This window comes from Nothobranchius furzeri, chromosome 5, assembly GCF_043380555.1.
Source record: "Nothobranchius furzeri strain GRZ-AD chromosome 5, NfurGRZ-RIMD1, whole genome shotgun sequence".
Taxonomy (NCBI): Eukaryota; Metazoa; Chordata; class Actinopteri; order Cyprinodontiformes; family Nothobranchiidae; genus Nothobranchius; species Nothobranchius furzeri.
Genome location: NC_091745.1, coordinates 12,000,022 through 12,014,484, shown reverse-complemented (window position 1 = coordinate 12,014,484; position 14,463 = coordinate 12,000,022). Strand labels below are relative to the sequence as shown.

General features: G+C 42.0%; 1 protein-coding gene across 2 annotated transcripts in view; it reads left to right on the top strand.

Annotated features, from left to right (window-relative positions):
• The first annotated feature begins 521 nt into the window (after positions 1-521).
• Positions 522-14,463, top strand: part of lasp1 (LIM and SH3 protein 1) — a 40,740-nt gene continuing 26,798 nt past the window's right edge. Inside the window, exons 1-2 of one of the 2 annotated variants that reach the window (XM_015948848.3) lie at positions 522-816; positions 13,604-13,698. In XM_015948848.3, coding sequence (XP_015804334.1) covers positions 748-816; positions 13,604-13,698 — 164 coding nt within the window. In that variant the 5' untranslated portion in view covers positions 522-747. The remainder of the gene's footprint in view (positions 817-13,603; positions 13,699-14,463) is intronic. The other variant, XM_070551430.1, reaches the window with a different exon arrangement.

Sequence of the window (14,463 nt, the reverse complement as noted above, 5' to 3'; positions counted from 1 at the left end):
TCTTTTTGTGTTACCAAACTATTTTGTGAAATGTCTTTTTGAAACGTTTGAATTACTAATGATGTACTTTTGTACTGCTATTATGACTCTATATAAGACAAAGTTTATTTAATTTAGTTCTGCTGGTTGAAGTTTTGTTTACCCATGTTTTATAGCTAACACCCACCAGCAGGCGTCACCCTGACCAAATGTATCACATGAATATCAAGTAGGACATGCCAAGTGAACGTGGCAGATGTGTAAAAATGTGATTTGGGAGCATTGAATTGGTAAAGGCCCAAAAACCAGCTAGATGATCGCATGAGTTTGCTATGCAAGCACAGATGGAGCTTGGACAGACACACTTGACGTGCACGGGGCTTGGTTTTCACACAGCGGAGATGAGGTTGTTCCACTTTCACACGCATTAACTCTGTTAATCATTTACATTCCATATGTGTCCCATTTGCTCTTTCCAAATAATGGCGTAAATATTACAAGGTATTTTTGTTCACAGTGTGCTCGGGCACGCGCATTGGAGGGAGGGTAACTGGAGCGCGCTTTCCGTGTCTGGTTAGTGGACTGACAGCCAGCTGTGCGGCTGCAACAACAATCTCCTTAGCTACACTCAACTTAGGTCGATTTTTTTGGGGGGTCTCTGATCATAATCGTGGACTTGCAGCTTTTTCTGAAGTGAATACTCGACAGCACGCCGCTACAACCACCTGAGCTTTCCGTGCGAACTAGCTAGAAGAGCATTCCTCCAACATGAATCCGTTGTGTGGCAGATGTAATCAAGTCGTTTACCCCACGGAAAAAGTGAATTGTCTGGACAAGGTAAGAGGACAAAGTCTTCTATATGATTTAATTCAGAAAATAACCCGAACAGGCGTTTAGTAATACGTGCCGTACGCGAGCCTGTCCTTTGCCCAGGTTTAAAACCAAAGCCGTTCACACATTTTGGTGAATGAATCGAGCACAGCCCAACAGAACAGGTATTTCGACGTTAGCACGCTAGCGGCTAGCCAACGTCTGAAAACGCAAAGGCACGAGAACGTAGTCAGAAAACGTAAATGTGCCGAATGTTAACGTAGTTTCCACTTGGCAAAAATAAACGTGGTTTTGTTTAGTTTCGACTCGGTCCGGACTGAGGTGTCAGTTCACCCTAAAGCGACGCTTCATATCGCCTCAGACGGCCGAGCCTGGTCTGGGCCTGACAGGTGTTGTGCTGAAAAAAAGAACCCCGTCACATAGGAAGCACGTTCAAGGCAAACTGTTCACGAGTGGATGTGGAAAACGGTCATCTGGGCTTTAATACCCCTAGAAATACGATTAAATGCAATTATTTAGTTATGTTTTACGTTGTTTTTTATGGAATACCAAAGATAAATACATTTGTTTTCGTTTAACTTCATGACTAAAAGTTTTAAAGGTGTAGTTATGGTTGACGATATGTGTAGTTTGAATTTCTTATCTTTTGAGAAATAATAAATGGTACACAATCCGTTTTATCTTGCATTTTAAAGCACCCAGTAAAGATAATAGTACAACTGACCGCAAATCCGGATGTCACTGGTGTCGAGGAACTTAATCGGCACTTCCCATGACAGGGGTGCCTTTTTCGGTGCAACACTTGTGCGTCTCACATTAACTGGCTAATCCCAGCCAGGAATGATGAGTTGAGCTGGCTAGTGCACTTTTATCCAAAAGCACAGGGCTAATCTCAGTCCAGGTGGTAATCTCATTAATTTTATAGGCTGTCGAGGTCAGAAACTCGCATGGGAGTCGCAGCTGAAGAAAAGGAAACGTTCCTGTTGCGAGCCTTGTTCCCGTTTCAGATCAAACTGAGAAACACAGATTAGCTTAAATCGTATTTGGTTTGAATTGCACAACAATTCACAGATGAAATAAGATAAAGCCACACACAATATAACTAATGCACTTTCCTGGGTGTGGTCTGTCTGCTTGGCATTTAAATAGTAGTAGCTGTTTATCTGTTATTTTTAAACATAATAATAGCTTTGGGCAAGTAGATAATTTGTTTAATGGACGTCCCAAAGACTACTGAAAGTCAATCCTTGTTGAGATGTGCTTATCTGTCAGGCTGGACAGACGAGAAAGTTGGAGAAAGAGCTCATAAAGCACTTTATCTAAAGTGCCATCAGCTCCTGGCTGGATGCAGTGCTCTTTTACTGCATGGACATGAAGAATATCTTTCCATTGTGCTCTGAAGTGACATTGATTTAACTCAGATCCCCTCTTCACAGACTAACAGCCCAATAATATGAAGCAGATTGGGCCACTTATTGGGAGTAATGCTAGAGTACTGATAAAAAATCAAATTGCCACAAGTGCATCCTGAACGTGCTCAGTAATGTGCCCCGAAGCAGGCTGCATTCCATCAGACTGACACTCCCATGAAACATGCTCTGTTCGAGGCCTGCTGTGTTGACTCCTCCTGAACGAAGCAAAGCAGCATACGCCGTGGTGTGTCATTGCATGCTGCCACTCTAAATCATCGCTCACCTTACACACACACACACACACACACACACACACACACACACACACACACACACACACACACACACACACACACACACACACACACACACACACACACACACACACACACACACACACACTCTCTCTCCTTGTATGGCACCTATGTTGTATTTTTAATCAGGCTGTTGCATGTTTTAGTGTGCTTATGCTAGCTCAGGTGAATGCAGAGTAGATGAGCAGCTGTGAGTTCTGCGGCCTTTCCGATAGTCACCTGACTATTTTCTTCTGTCATGTCAGAAAAGGCTGAAGGCTACAGGCTTGTTTGTGTGTGTGCTGCATTCCAGTACATGTAACAGGGCTGGGCCCAGCAGAAGGAGTGGGTCGCTGAGCACACATGAAGACAGGAAGTGAATTTTCGCTGATGCTTTTCTTAGTAACTGTTTCTTTCGACTTTAGTTTCAGATCGGGCTTTAAAAGGAACCCAGGTTACAAAACTTTGTGGTTCTTAAAAGATAAATGTTAGTATCAGTCATATTAAAGTTGTGTAAAAAACCTTCTTAATGTCTTCATTTTTATAAAATTTGTAAAAAATACCGTAAGTCCTCTAATACAGGCCCGGGCCTGTATTTGACTCAAGCTCATCAAGCTCCAGGCCTTTTTTGGAAGGAGGACCAGAAATAGAGGCAGGCCTCTATTTCTATTTGAGCAAAATGAACTAATGGTTCGCTGGAATTTTTGACAATTAAAATTGAGCCCACTTTTTCAAAGTTAAACACATTTCTTTTAACAACGGTAGTTTCTGCTTCAGCCCTCTCCCCCCTCCCCCTGCGCAGCGGCCGCAAACTCACTGATGCGCCTGCAGCCTCTCGGAGTTCCTGCTGCTCTAAACATTAAAATAATTATTTGATTTTCTGTTCCTCACTTCTGATTACCTTCAATGGTGTCTGTTCATTGCAACCACCAGGTACAAAAACTAACTTGTTTTTATTTGACTATTTTTCTGTCCTGTATCTGTTTATTATCTTCCTGCATCTCCTCTCAATCCTAAAGAAAAACTGCTACCTGGGTTCATATATATTCACCTTATGAGTTACCTTTGAACTGCAGTTCTAAAAGATCTACCGACCGCAAAAACAGCAGAGTGCTCGCCGGCCACATGTGCGTTAGGTGCGTCACCGAGGACAAAACAGGTGATGCGCCCCGATCCGCAGCAGCGAAATGCATCAGGCACAAATAAAAGACTAAAAGACAGAAAACATAAAAGGAAATGAGCCGACATGAACGATCGCGTGTTAAATTAGTTTTTGAGGTGGCGACACCTGATTTGATAATGTTACTGTGGCCGTGCTCAGGACGCAGATGTCTGGACCGCGTCAACAATCAGAGCATTGCATGCGCAAGCTGCTTATGGTTAGGATGGGGGTGAGGGGAGGGTTAAATTGCAAGAGTGTAAACGTCACAATTTGGTTAAATGTCAGTTTTACGGTGGGTGTCAGTACCGACGCTCTGGCACAGCGCGTTGCCTCCCGACGCGCAGGAGCTTGTCACCTGCTGACAGCAGGCTGCTGTCTTTTCCGTGGACTGCATCTTGCCGGTCATTATCACGTGACAGCGACTAGTCGATGACAGGCATAAAAAGTCACTATAGAGCGGTGAAGTCGACTAGTGACTAGTTCATACAACCCCTGCTACTGCTCCCCAGAGTGTTCTGCAGCATAATCAGCACGTTCTCTTTGAACTTGATATCAAATTTTCGCCTCCTCTTTGTCTCCACACCTGCCACGGTTAAAGTTACCCTCGCGGTCTATCACTGGCAAATCAAAAGTGAGACGGATGACACAACCGCCCCCCGTACTTGCTTGTTACCACATTCCACCCGGCCACAATAAAAAACCGACCATTATTCACCTCCGCCGACTCCGACCAAAATATGATACCCGGCAGTTAATTAAATACAGGCTACTATTAGAGGATTTACGGTAGTTTAACTCATAGGTCGCCGTTGTAGTTAGCGTCGCAATGCACTCTGGGTAGTGACGTCATCTGGTTGTACCTCGGTTTCACCAGCTGGCTTTGGGACCATGTAGTGATTGTTCGGCGACATCAACATGTCATCTGTTCAGCCTTTTCGGTTTGAACCAGAGTGAAACATTAATGATGACATCACTGACCATGTTTCACAAAACGAGCTTCAACATGAAGAGCAAGAAGGGCGGGATGAAGCGAGTGCAGGACAAAACCAGTGGTGGGTGTGCGGCAAATGTGTCTCCATGGTAACCGAGAGGGAGAGTGTTTGTTGTCAAGAGCTCACATTTTTTGTCAGCAGAAGTTAACGGTAAGCTATTGTGCGATTGAACTTATTCATTTACCAATGATTTGGGAGAATTTTAGCATCCAGAGCTGTCGTGTGCTTTAAAAATTATTAGGATATTCAGTGAAACGACTTGAATTAATTTTGCGGATATTATATATTTGGAGAACACTGTGTTGCTACACTTACTACTTGTTTTACTGACGGGAGAGGTGAATGTTCAGCTTCATCCGTGACGAGTGGCGTGTCCGATGGTTCGCTCAACGTGACGGAAGCGGCAGCTGCAGGAGCGGGTTGTCGGCTCAGGAGAGCGTCCAGCATCTCTTGTCTCTCCGAGGGCGTTTAGGCTCCTTGTGTGGGAAAATGGTCGCTAAAGCTTTTAGTTTCTGCCTTCTCTTATACCCAGCCGCTCTGGTGAGCTCTTTAAGTAGTTGTGGTCGACTATAAGCCTCAAACGCTTCAGGAGAAAAATGTTGGGAACACAGCCGCGGATCATTGGGAAGTTGTCTGTCCACAGGCATCTTCCCATTGCTTTCTCCTCTTCTTGCCAGTGGGAAAGTTGTGTAAACTCCCATCACTCCCCTTGTTGCCCCCATGACTGGAAATTACATCCAAAAGCAGCACAATGCAGCATTTTACTTCATTATTAATACGGTGAGCGCGTAAACAAACACTAGCGTCAATAGCTACTCTTCCTAGAGCAACCAATATACGTCATCGCCCCCAGAGTGCGTTGCGTGTGGAAAATATGACGTCCTACGTAAGTCCAAAAATGTACTAAATATCATAGATTTATAAATAAACAGCAATATTTTGTGTGTTTCTAACAACATAGTTTGGTACAACAGAAAACTTGTGGCTTATTAGGGCATACACGTCCTCATAGCCAGAGTTCCTTTTAAAGGGGTGGAACACTGGAAAAAAAAACATTTTTTAATGATTATTTCTGATTATAATCGGTCACTGAGTTTTTCATGCAGACTGAACATGAAAATCAGGTTGTGTCTCCTACACCTATCTTCACATTAGCCTCTGATAGAAAATAGATGGTGAAACTCTAGGATGTGAAAATCCTGACAGATCTATGTCACACTGTCACCTAACATTCATGGACCCACCCATATTGATTCATAACGAGGATGGCTGTTGTTGGTTTAGTGTCCAGGAAACAGCAAAGAACGTCTTGGCTTGTAGAAGCTAACTGTTAGCATTAGCAACTCCACAACACGGTAGAATTCTTTCAGGCTTGAGCTATTTGTGGAAATAAAACATCCATGTCGCAGAGTAAAAGGGAGTCATTGGTAGCGTCGCGTTGCGGTTACCAATCTCAGGTGAGATGTTCAAACATCAGGAAATTAAACTCCAAATCCTGTCGTGTTAAGCTCTCCTCTGATGTTTCATTTGGTTCCTGAAGCAAACACATCTGAGTGTCTTGTTCATTTGTAAATCAAAGCCTCCGGCTGATCAGCAGGTGAGTTTGTAGAAACTGAGACGTGCAAACACCAGCTGGAAACATGTTTGTTTTGTCATTGTGTCATGGACAGCAGACATGTAAAATGTTGTCCTGGTTGGTGCCATCCTGATCTTGTCAGATATTATATACACTGAGTAAAAGTCAGGAAGTCCTATAACCATCTGCTTTCAAATGGAGAGAGAGCATCTTCTAAACTAGGACCGTCCCTGCACCCGTCCCCCACCCTACTGTCCACTCCTTGTTCACTTCCCTTTATGATTTATCATGCTGCCTCCTAGGATTGACTGATTAGTGTTCGTTGTTATCCTCAAGGGCAACCTGCTGGCCTTATTATCACTTATAAGTTGCTTTGGACAAAAGCATCTGCTAAATGCGTATACATAAACATAAATCAGATCCAGTTTAAGACGGTTAAAGCGCTGATTTAATGCTTTTGAGGCTGTTAGCACTAGTTGCAATCATTTGCTGAAAAGTCTTGAGTCCTCTCTATGTTTACTTTGCTTTCAAGGAGCTAGATATAAATAAAACATCTTACTATTCATTTAGGGTTTTTATGTTTTAAGACAGTCTTTCAAAGATTTTCATCAATCCAATCTTTGTATCTGAGTGACTTCCTAGAAATGCTGTTTTGCTGCTTTTTTAATGCTGACCTGTGAGACATTCAAACATAAAAAGGTGCCTAAACTCAAAGATGACCCAGTCTTGTATCTACAGATAGTACACGACCTATCGGAGAATCCGTTTCATCTCAAGCCACTCTATCTCTAACGAGCCCCTACTTGTTACAATGACATCTCTCTGCATTTCTCTGATTTTTGTCTCATTTTTATTACAAAAGAGGCCAGAAGCAGTATTACTAATTTATACATTTGAGAATCAAATGTTTTTTTTATTTCTTGCTGTAGCTACAACTCTTGTCTATTCCTTGAGTTACATGCCTTTGTCGTGCTTTGACATGTTTAGGACTGAATGGCCCAAAAGGGAACTTCTAATTGACCGTGTTCACTTCTGGAATTTGGACCAAAGGCTGTGTAAACACAAACGCTCTGAAAGACCTTCAGAAACCTTGAAACCCCACAGCTGGGAATTAATATAAACAAATATGAGTTGCCTTCAGACCGTGGCACAGTTCTGTATTCTAACTTCCATGTCTAGGGCTAACTTGTGCCAGTTTTGGTCTTCCTAACAATTTGGTTGCCCAGTAATGTGTCTGTCTGCTGGGTAACATTTCTGTGACTGCTGCTGCTGCGGCCGCTCAGTTCCAGGAAATGGCAGCATAGAAGGGTTGAAGGTTAGCCCTTATTCAATTGCTGCTCTGTACAGTTTTTGTGGCGTAATTGGCTCCTATCATATATCCCGTGCTTACACGCAGTCATTAAAGTATGCTTAAAAGCTATAGCTGTTTATTTTTTGTCTGACTTCGAAAGCTATTTTCTACAACTTCCTGTCAACTGATTTAAGATTTTTCAAAATTTCAGAATGTCGTTTAACTTTGCTCTCTAATAAACCTTTATGAAAATGCTCCCCCTAGTCTCAGACTTAAAGGAATTGGTCTATATTTAGTCAGGTTATTCTGAGATCTGAATCATGTTATCCAAGTGACACGGGAGGTGAGAAGTCTGAAGCTGCCGCCAGCCGCCTCACTTTGATGACTCACAGTCACTAACTCTTTACATGTAACAGCAAGCGGCCCAGTGGAACAAAAACGCCTCGCGTGTGCAGTCTAAACCAGCACAGTTACGAGTTTCCATTGTCTTACTGCCAAATAATAAAATGAATAAAAAGTGAGAGCCAGGAGACAAACGACGGGCTTCCATGACACAATTTACAGTATGACAAAACGGAGCTCTCATGGTGTTGGACTTTAACTGTTTGTTCCTGTTTGGGGTTTTCAAATCACATTACTGTAGTGCATAGACACATTAGTATGTGCACTTCAGTCTGAAGTAGTTTAGAGTTCATTTCAAATCCAGTTCTACTCCTCTGGCTGCAGGTCAGCACCAAAGCTCCAAGGTGGCATAAGAAATTATTTGACATCAGGTAGATTTATAATGAACTAGCATTCATTAATGAGTTTTACTTTGCAACTAGATGTGAGTGCCTTTCAGTGTACTGCCTCACACCAAAAGTATTATTTAGCTCTCAAAGTAATCTACTCTGTGTTTCACACGAGTACTTTAGTAAAATGTAGCTCACACCAGCTGGACCACACTTCATACTCCATAGATTACTAAAACATACGTGTGGTTGGTTATCTATAGAATGATGTAAAATTAGTATTTGACCCCTCACACATTTCAATATACAGCGATGAGCTGTGTTACAATAAAAAATTACCCTCTAAACTTAATAACTGGGTTCAACATCATTGGTGGCAACAACTGTAATCAAGCATTTGTGATAACTAACATCACTGCGGAGCAATTTAGTCCCGCTCCAGTCCCTTTGGAGGGTTTTCCAGCATACATGGGCGCCTGGTTAAGGTCAATGCTCAGACATTTGGTTTCAGGATAGAGAACATTCCTGTTCAGCTGGTCATCCATGCATTTATGTAGCAAAGCAGCCCCAAATCATCACACTACCACTGCTGTGTTTGGCTGTTAAATTAGATCTTTTTTTTTTTTAATGCTAAGTTGGTTTACTCCACATCTAATGGGACACACGGACACACACACACACACCATGCGAAAGGATCCATGTGTGTCTCATCAATCTACAGAATATTTCCTGAAAAATCTTGGATCATCGAGGTGCTTTAGGGTAGATCAGGGCCAGGTCTTTGTGCTAGAGAAATGTAACTCTGCTCGCCATTTGGTCAGCCACAATGTATTCATACTTTAACAAGCAGGGCAACTGTTTGCCATTGGTTATTTAATACTTAAAACATTTGAAAACCGTTTCATTTGCTCAGAGGTTATTAAACTTCATACTGATATTTGTTCTTCTAGAAGTTAACCAATATGAGTTGTTCAATGATTGATGTTAATCTACCAACGTCCTTTCTCATAAGTAATGATTCCGGTAATACTATTATGTATACTGTTTACTGTGACATTTACTTTTTGGTACACAATGAGGAGTTTTTACATTTTGATTTATATTTTTTATTTAATTAAAATATGGAATCGGTTAGCCGCGGCAATGTACAAAGGGCAATCCTTTTTAAAACTGGTATTTAAAAGAAATAAGACACACTACAGTAAACGTGGTATATAACAGTTACTTCATTTACATTTACGTGTTGATGTTTATTGTTCTTTTACATCGCTGTTAAGTTTTCATCTATGACTGTTTGTGTTTCTTTAACTCTGGAGAACAGAGGCTGACTGAGCATTTTTGATCCTGACTTGATGCTCAAATCCTTACTGACACACATGCATCTTCTATGGACTCTTATAACCTACATGCAGTACAGCTCACATGTATGAAAGCACACATGTGCCCTTGAGCTGTGCTGATGCGGGGAGACGGTAGTTTTTTATGGATGTTTTATTTCTAGGACTCCATCTCTGCAGTGTCCTCATTTTCCTGCTGACTGTCTGCCTTGGCACCCAAGAGCAAGGTTTCCCTGGACCCAGCAAAGACTGACAGCTGGGTGGCCTCCTGAACACAATTTTGGGGTGTTTCTCATCCCCTTATCTTTGTTTGCCAATTTTCTTTTTTCTTACCTGAAATCGCACAACAAAGTCTCCTAAATAACTGCTGTAGCTTAGTTTAATCGTGTATAAATATCCTACTTTCAGTAACCAAAACTCTTGCCTCTTTAATGTTATTTTTTCCTCCTAAAGATGGTTTCACGTGTCAAATCAAATGTCTCTGATTGTGGTCAAGCTTCAGATCTCTAAAAGAAACTGCCAACCCTCAACTTGGAAATAGACTCGGAGTGAGATCAAAACATGCTTCCAATCTTTCAATCCAACGGGAAAATGTATACGCTGTTTGCTAACCAACAGTAGAACTTTATCACTCTCAGTGACATTGAAGAGCTGTATCCGTTTTGGTAACCATGAAAGAGAGTGATTACTCTTTTGTTGTGGAACATTCTAACCATTACTCTTTGTGTCTTTAAATTACGGGGTATGGGTAACATTTGAAATGAGATTTTAACCAAGTGAAAGCGATCATCAGATTATCCTTTTTTGGCCACGAACATTAGCTGTCCAAACCATTCTCATCTGCCTGGGGTGTAGAATTCCACAGCTTGCCCTTTCGTAGGGTGCCATACCTCCTTTAGCTGATGAGCACATGCATATTTTTGACCACAAGCTACGGCAAGCAAAAAAATGTTGCTGTTGTCAATGTTTACACAATCTATTACTTATTAGAAACTAGAGGTGCTGAAAAAAATCGATTCAAGTCTGAATCGGGATTCTTATTTATAAAGATTTTGAATCGATTCACAAAGGTTCAGAATCGATTCCAAGAACTCAAATATTTAGCATGTTACAGGTTTGAGATGCACTTTTTTGATCTTTGTTAGGAGAGTCAGTACTCCGATTACTTTTGTGGTCCCATAAATTGAGATGATTTATGTTTGAATCTGCTGATAAGAGGGCACTTGAATGTCATTTTTTCCATACTCAGAAATTTGAGATATTCTCATAGTTATTTTCTAAGTTGATAAACAAGTACTCAGGATTACTCATGTAACTTGTTTCTACACATACTTGAAAAGTATTTGACCGTATTACTTTCAAAGGTACTGTTAGGTAACCACAGATGTGTTATATTTTACAAGGTAAGCAAAAATAAATGTTGCCTTTTGGTCAAAAGATTGTTTCTGTTTACAGTTTTAGAATCACTTTATTTTACATAGTAAATTAGCATTTTTGGAGCACGACCAGTTTAAAGTCAAATAAAAATGTCCCATAGCTTTAACTAACTTGTACAACAAAGTAGTTCATCCTGGAGCTGACACTCTTTGTTAATACTGATTGTGAATCGATTCAAATTGAGAAACGATTCTGAATCCAATCGGCACCCCGAGAATCGGAATCGGATAAAATCACATCCCTACTAGAAACTATTAAAGTCCTGGTGGGAAATCACATTTTCTTCTTGTCCTTTAAATGGACTGTCGCTAAATCCATGCTAATGATATATTACTTGACTTTGTGTCTTTCATTTCTTTGGCACCATCAAGATGGAAGAGGCGTTTACTAAAGCAAGCAATGCGGTCACAAAAGTCTGGGTTGCACATGCTCCTTCATCCGAGGGGGAGGGCCCTCCGGACAGGCAGGATGGCAAAACTGACATTACTGGAAGAGTAGCTACGGAAAGTATGAACTACATTTCTGGCCAAACATGAGGAAGTCCACAAACAAATGGTTTGCCTAAATGGAAACAGAAAATGTATATGTATTTGTTTCTGTTTAGTATTCATTACTTGGTACAATTCTGATTGGCGTGTTTGGGAACAGTCACCTCTAAATGTTGTCTGAGAAGCTGAATCTTTACGTGTCCTTGAGGCTTTTATCAAACCGTGTTCGTATCTGCCCACTCAAGATGTTCGTGGGAGAATCATGGTGTCCATGTGAAGATGAGTGGTGTTGTAGGATGTGGATTAACTGGTTGGGCCAGTTAGAAAAGCTGCACAACCCACCTGTCTAACTTTTCTCCCTTAGAGAAATCTCTAAGTCTCTATGTCCGTGTCTGTCTGATAAAATCAGCTGAATCTTTAGAATTTCTGCAAACATCTCTGTTTGGGTTCATAACCTTATCATAAAACCAGTAAATCACTATATTACAGCAGTCCGTTTATCCCAGTATTTATTACAATTTAACTGACATTTTACCCAGAAACATCATAATCTGTTTTAATGCTATCTGCAGTTGTGTTGCCAGCCAAAACTACACAGAAAGAGAGAGATTTTAGTGGAAAGAGGTACATGATGTGTCCTTCTGTAACTCAGTGGAGCCTTGACTGGCTGCTGGAGGGATAAGGAGTTTCTATCTGAAGCTTTGGCTCCGTGTGCTTGGCTGTGGACCCTCAGATCCGAGCCGAGGGCTGCTTTCCACTGTGAGCCATCTCTTTTGTACGGCCTGGTCCAATATTGTTCCCTGCAGCTACAAAGTCATGCATATGTGTTGGGGTTGTCTGTGCGTACCTTCCTGTGTGGTCTCCATATCTACAGCCTGACACCATGATTCAGGCTGATGATAATCTACAGAATAAACTGTGTGTGGTTTGTGATTCCAGCATTAACAAACACCAGACATCAAGAACCAGGAGATCTTTTCCTCGCTGTGTCCCAAAGCATGTTAGATTATCAGGGAGGGATGAGTTTTCCTGTCAGTAATTCCTGCTTTTTATTCTGACAGGAATTTTTGGAGCCAAGTTTGGCTTTTGCATGTTTTCTTTTTTCCTGTAATTTTTAAAAAGTCATGTTGTGGTTTCACATTACTACAGGTGTAACCTCAGTTTTGTATCACTTTTTTGTGCCTTTTTTGCTTGGAATTTGCTGGTTGTGTGTGGGCAATTGAAAGTGTTTGAGTGAGAGAATGGGAGGGATGCGGCTGCATGCCCTAAGGCCATGTTAATAAGTACTCCCTCTTTCTATTCCTCCCATTTTTCCTTCTCTCTTTCTCAGGGTGTCTTTGCACTCCTCTCTGCCTCCCTTGATGATAGCAGGGAGCAGCCAGATCATTGCTTCATTCTGGCGTTTCTCTCCTCTTATCCTTCCTACACAGCTTGTAACTTTCCTTTTGCATTGTCCAGCTCCTTGCTTTCATACATCCTCCCTTCTTTCCAGTTCATCCAGTTTTCTTTTCCATCTTTTTTTTTTTTTTTTTTGAAAGCTCAGGGCACAGATCAAGGCAGTGCCAGGGGAGTGAGCGGAAGCGGGCAGTGGGGAGGGATGAAGAAAGGATGGCGAGATAGATGGAGGCCAAAGAGCTTGTGATGAAGGATGGAGAGTTTGAACCGTGCATGAAGAAACGAAACACAATGTAGCTGCAAGCTCTGCAGTAAAACAAAACCTCTATTTTAAATGAATGAGGTGAAAGGAAACAAGACTGGGTGACAGACTAACTTTTAAACATTATGGTTTTACTCCCTCGGCAACCACCAGTAACCACACAATTTGCTTGCAAAGAGGAAGTTGTTTTTTGCCTCTATTTTGAGCACGCATCAACTCTTGCACCACGTTTGTTTCCCACAGTCCCAACAGTCAGTGGTTTTTCTTTTCTATCCAGACTCTGTCCTCGTCACACCTCGGGGAATAGAAAGCACTTCTACTCTCCTGTGCATGTTGGTGTTGAGGCTCACTCATTTGGCTAAAACAAATTTCACAAATGTCTCCACCGCTAACCTGCCGTGTCCTCTGTTTCCACAGTACTGGCATAAAGGATGCTTCAGCTGCGAGGTCTGCAAAATGACTCTAAACATGAAGAATTACAAAGGCTTTGAGAAGAGACCATACTGCAATGCGTAAGTTTGCCCTAAATCTTTCTGAGGCTGTCGGTCAGCGTCTCTAATGTTTTATATTCAAAGGATTCAGCCTGCATCCTAAAGACGATATTTAATCTGACCACAGACGCAAACCGGAGCGTTTGTGAGAGTGTGCATGTTACAATCCAACTAGGCCCCTCTCTTCCTCCTCTGCTGTTTATCTCTGACTATTCTAGCTTCCCCCCCCCCCCCCTCCCTCAGCCTATGGGAGGTGTGGGAAAGTCCCCCCCCCCCAGTGGGGAAGGGGGGGCATCAACAAAGGAAATTCCTGAAGTTCCTCTGCAGTGACAGAGATGGACTCTATACATTAGCATGTTCCCGCATGCTTCCATACATGCTAGAGGCTCATCAGGAATCTGTGGAATCCCCCATCTCTCATTCGTGTAATGATTTTCTCCTCCTCAGGGTTTGTCTTTCTGAGCTGAGTTCATGCTCTGAGAGGGAATGCAGGGAGAAGGCATTGCTTCATGTTCTGACTAGCTCCGTTGCAGAAATGCCATTTGCCGTAAATCCTCTAATACAGGCCAGGGCCTGTATTTGACTCAAGCTCATCAAGCTCCAGGCCTTTATTGGAAGGAGGACCAGAAATAGAGGCAGGCCTCAATTTCTATTTGAGCAAAATGAACTAATGGTTCGCTGGAGTTTTTGACAATTAAAATTGCGCCCATATTTTCAAAGTTAAACACATTTCTTTTAACAACGGTAGTTTCTGCTTCAGTCCTCTCCCCCCTCCCCCTGCGCAGC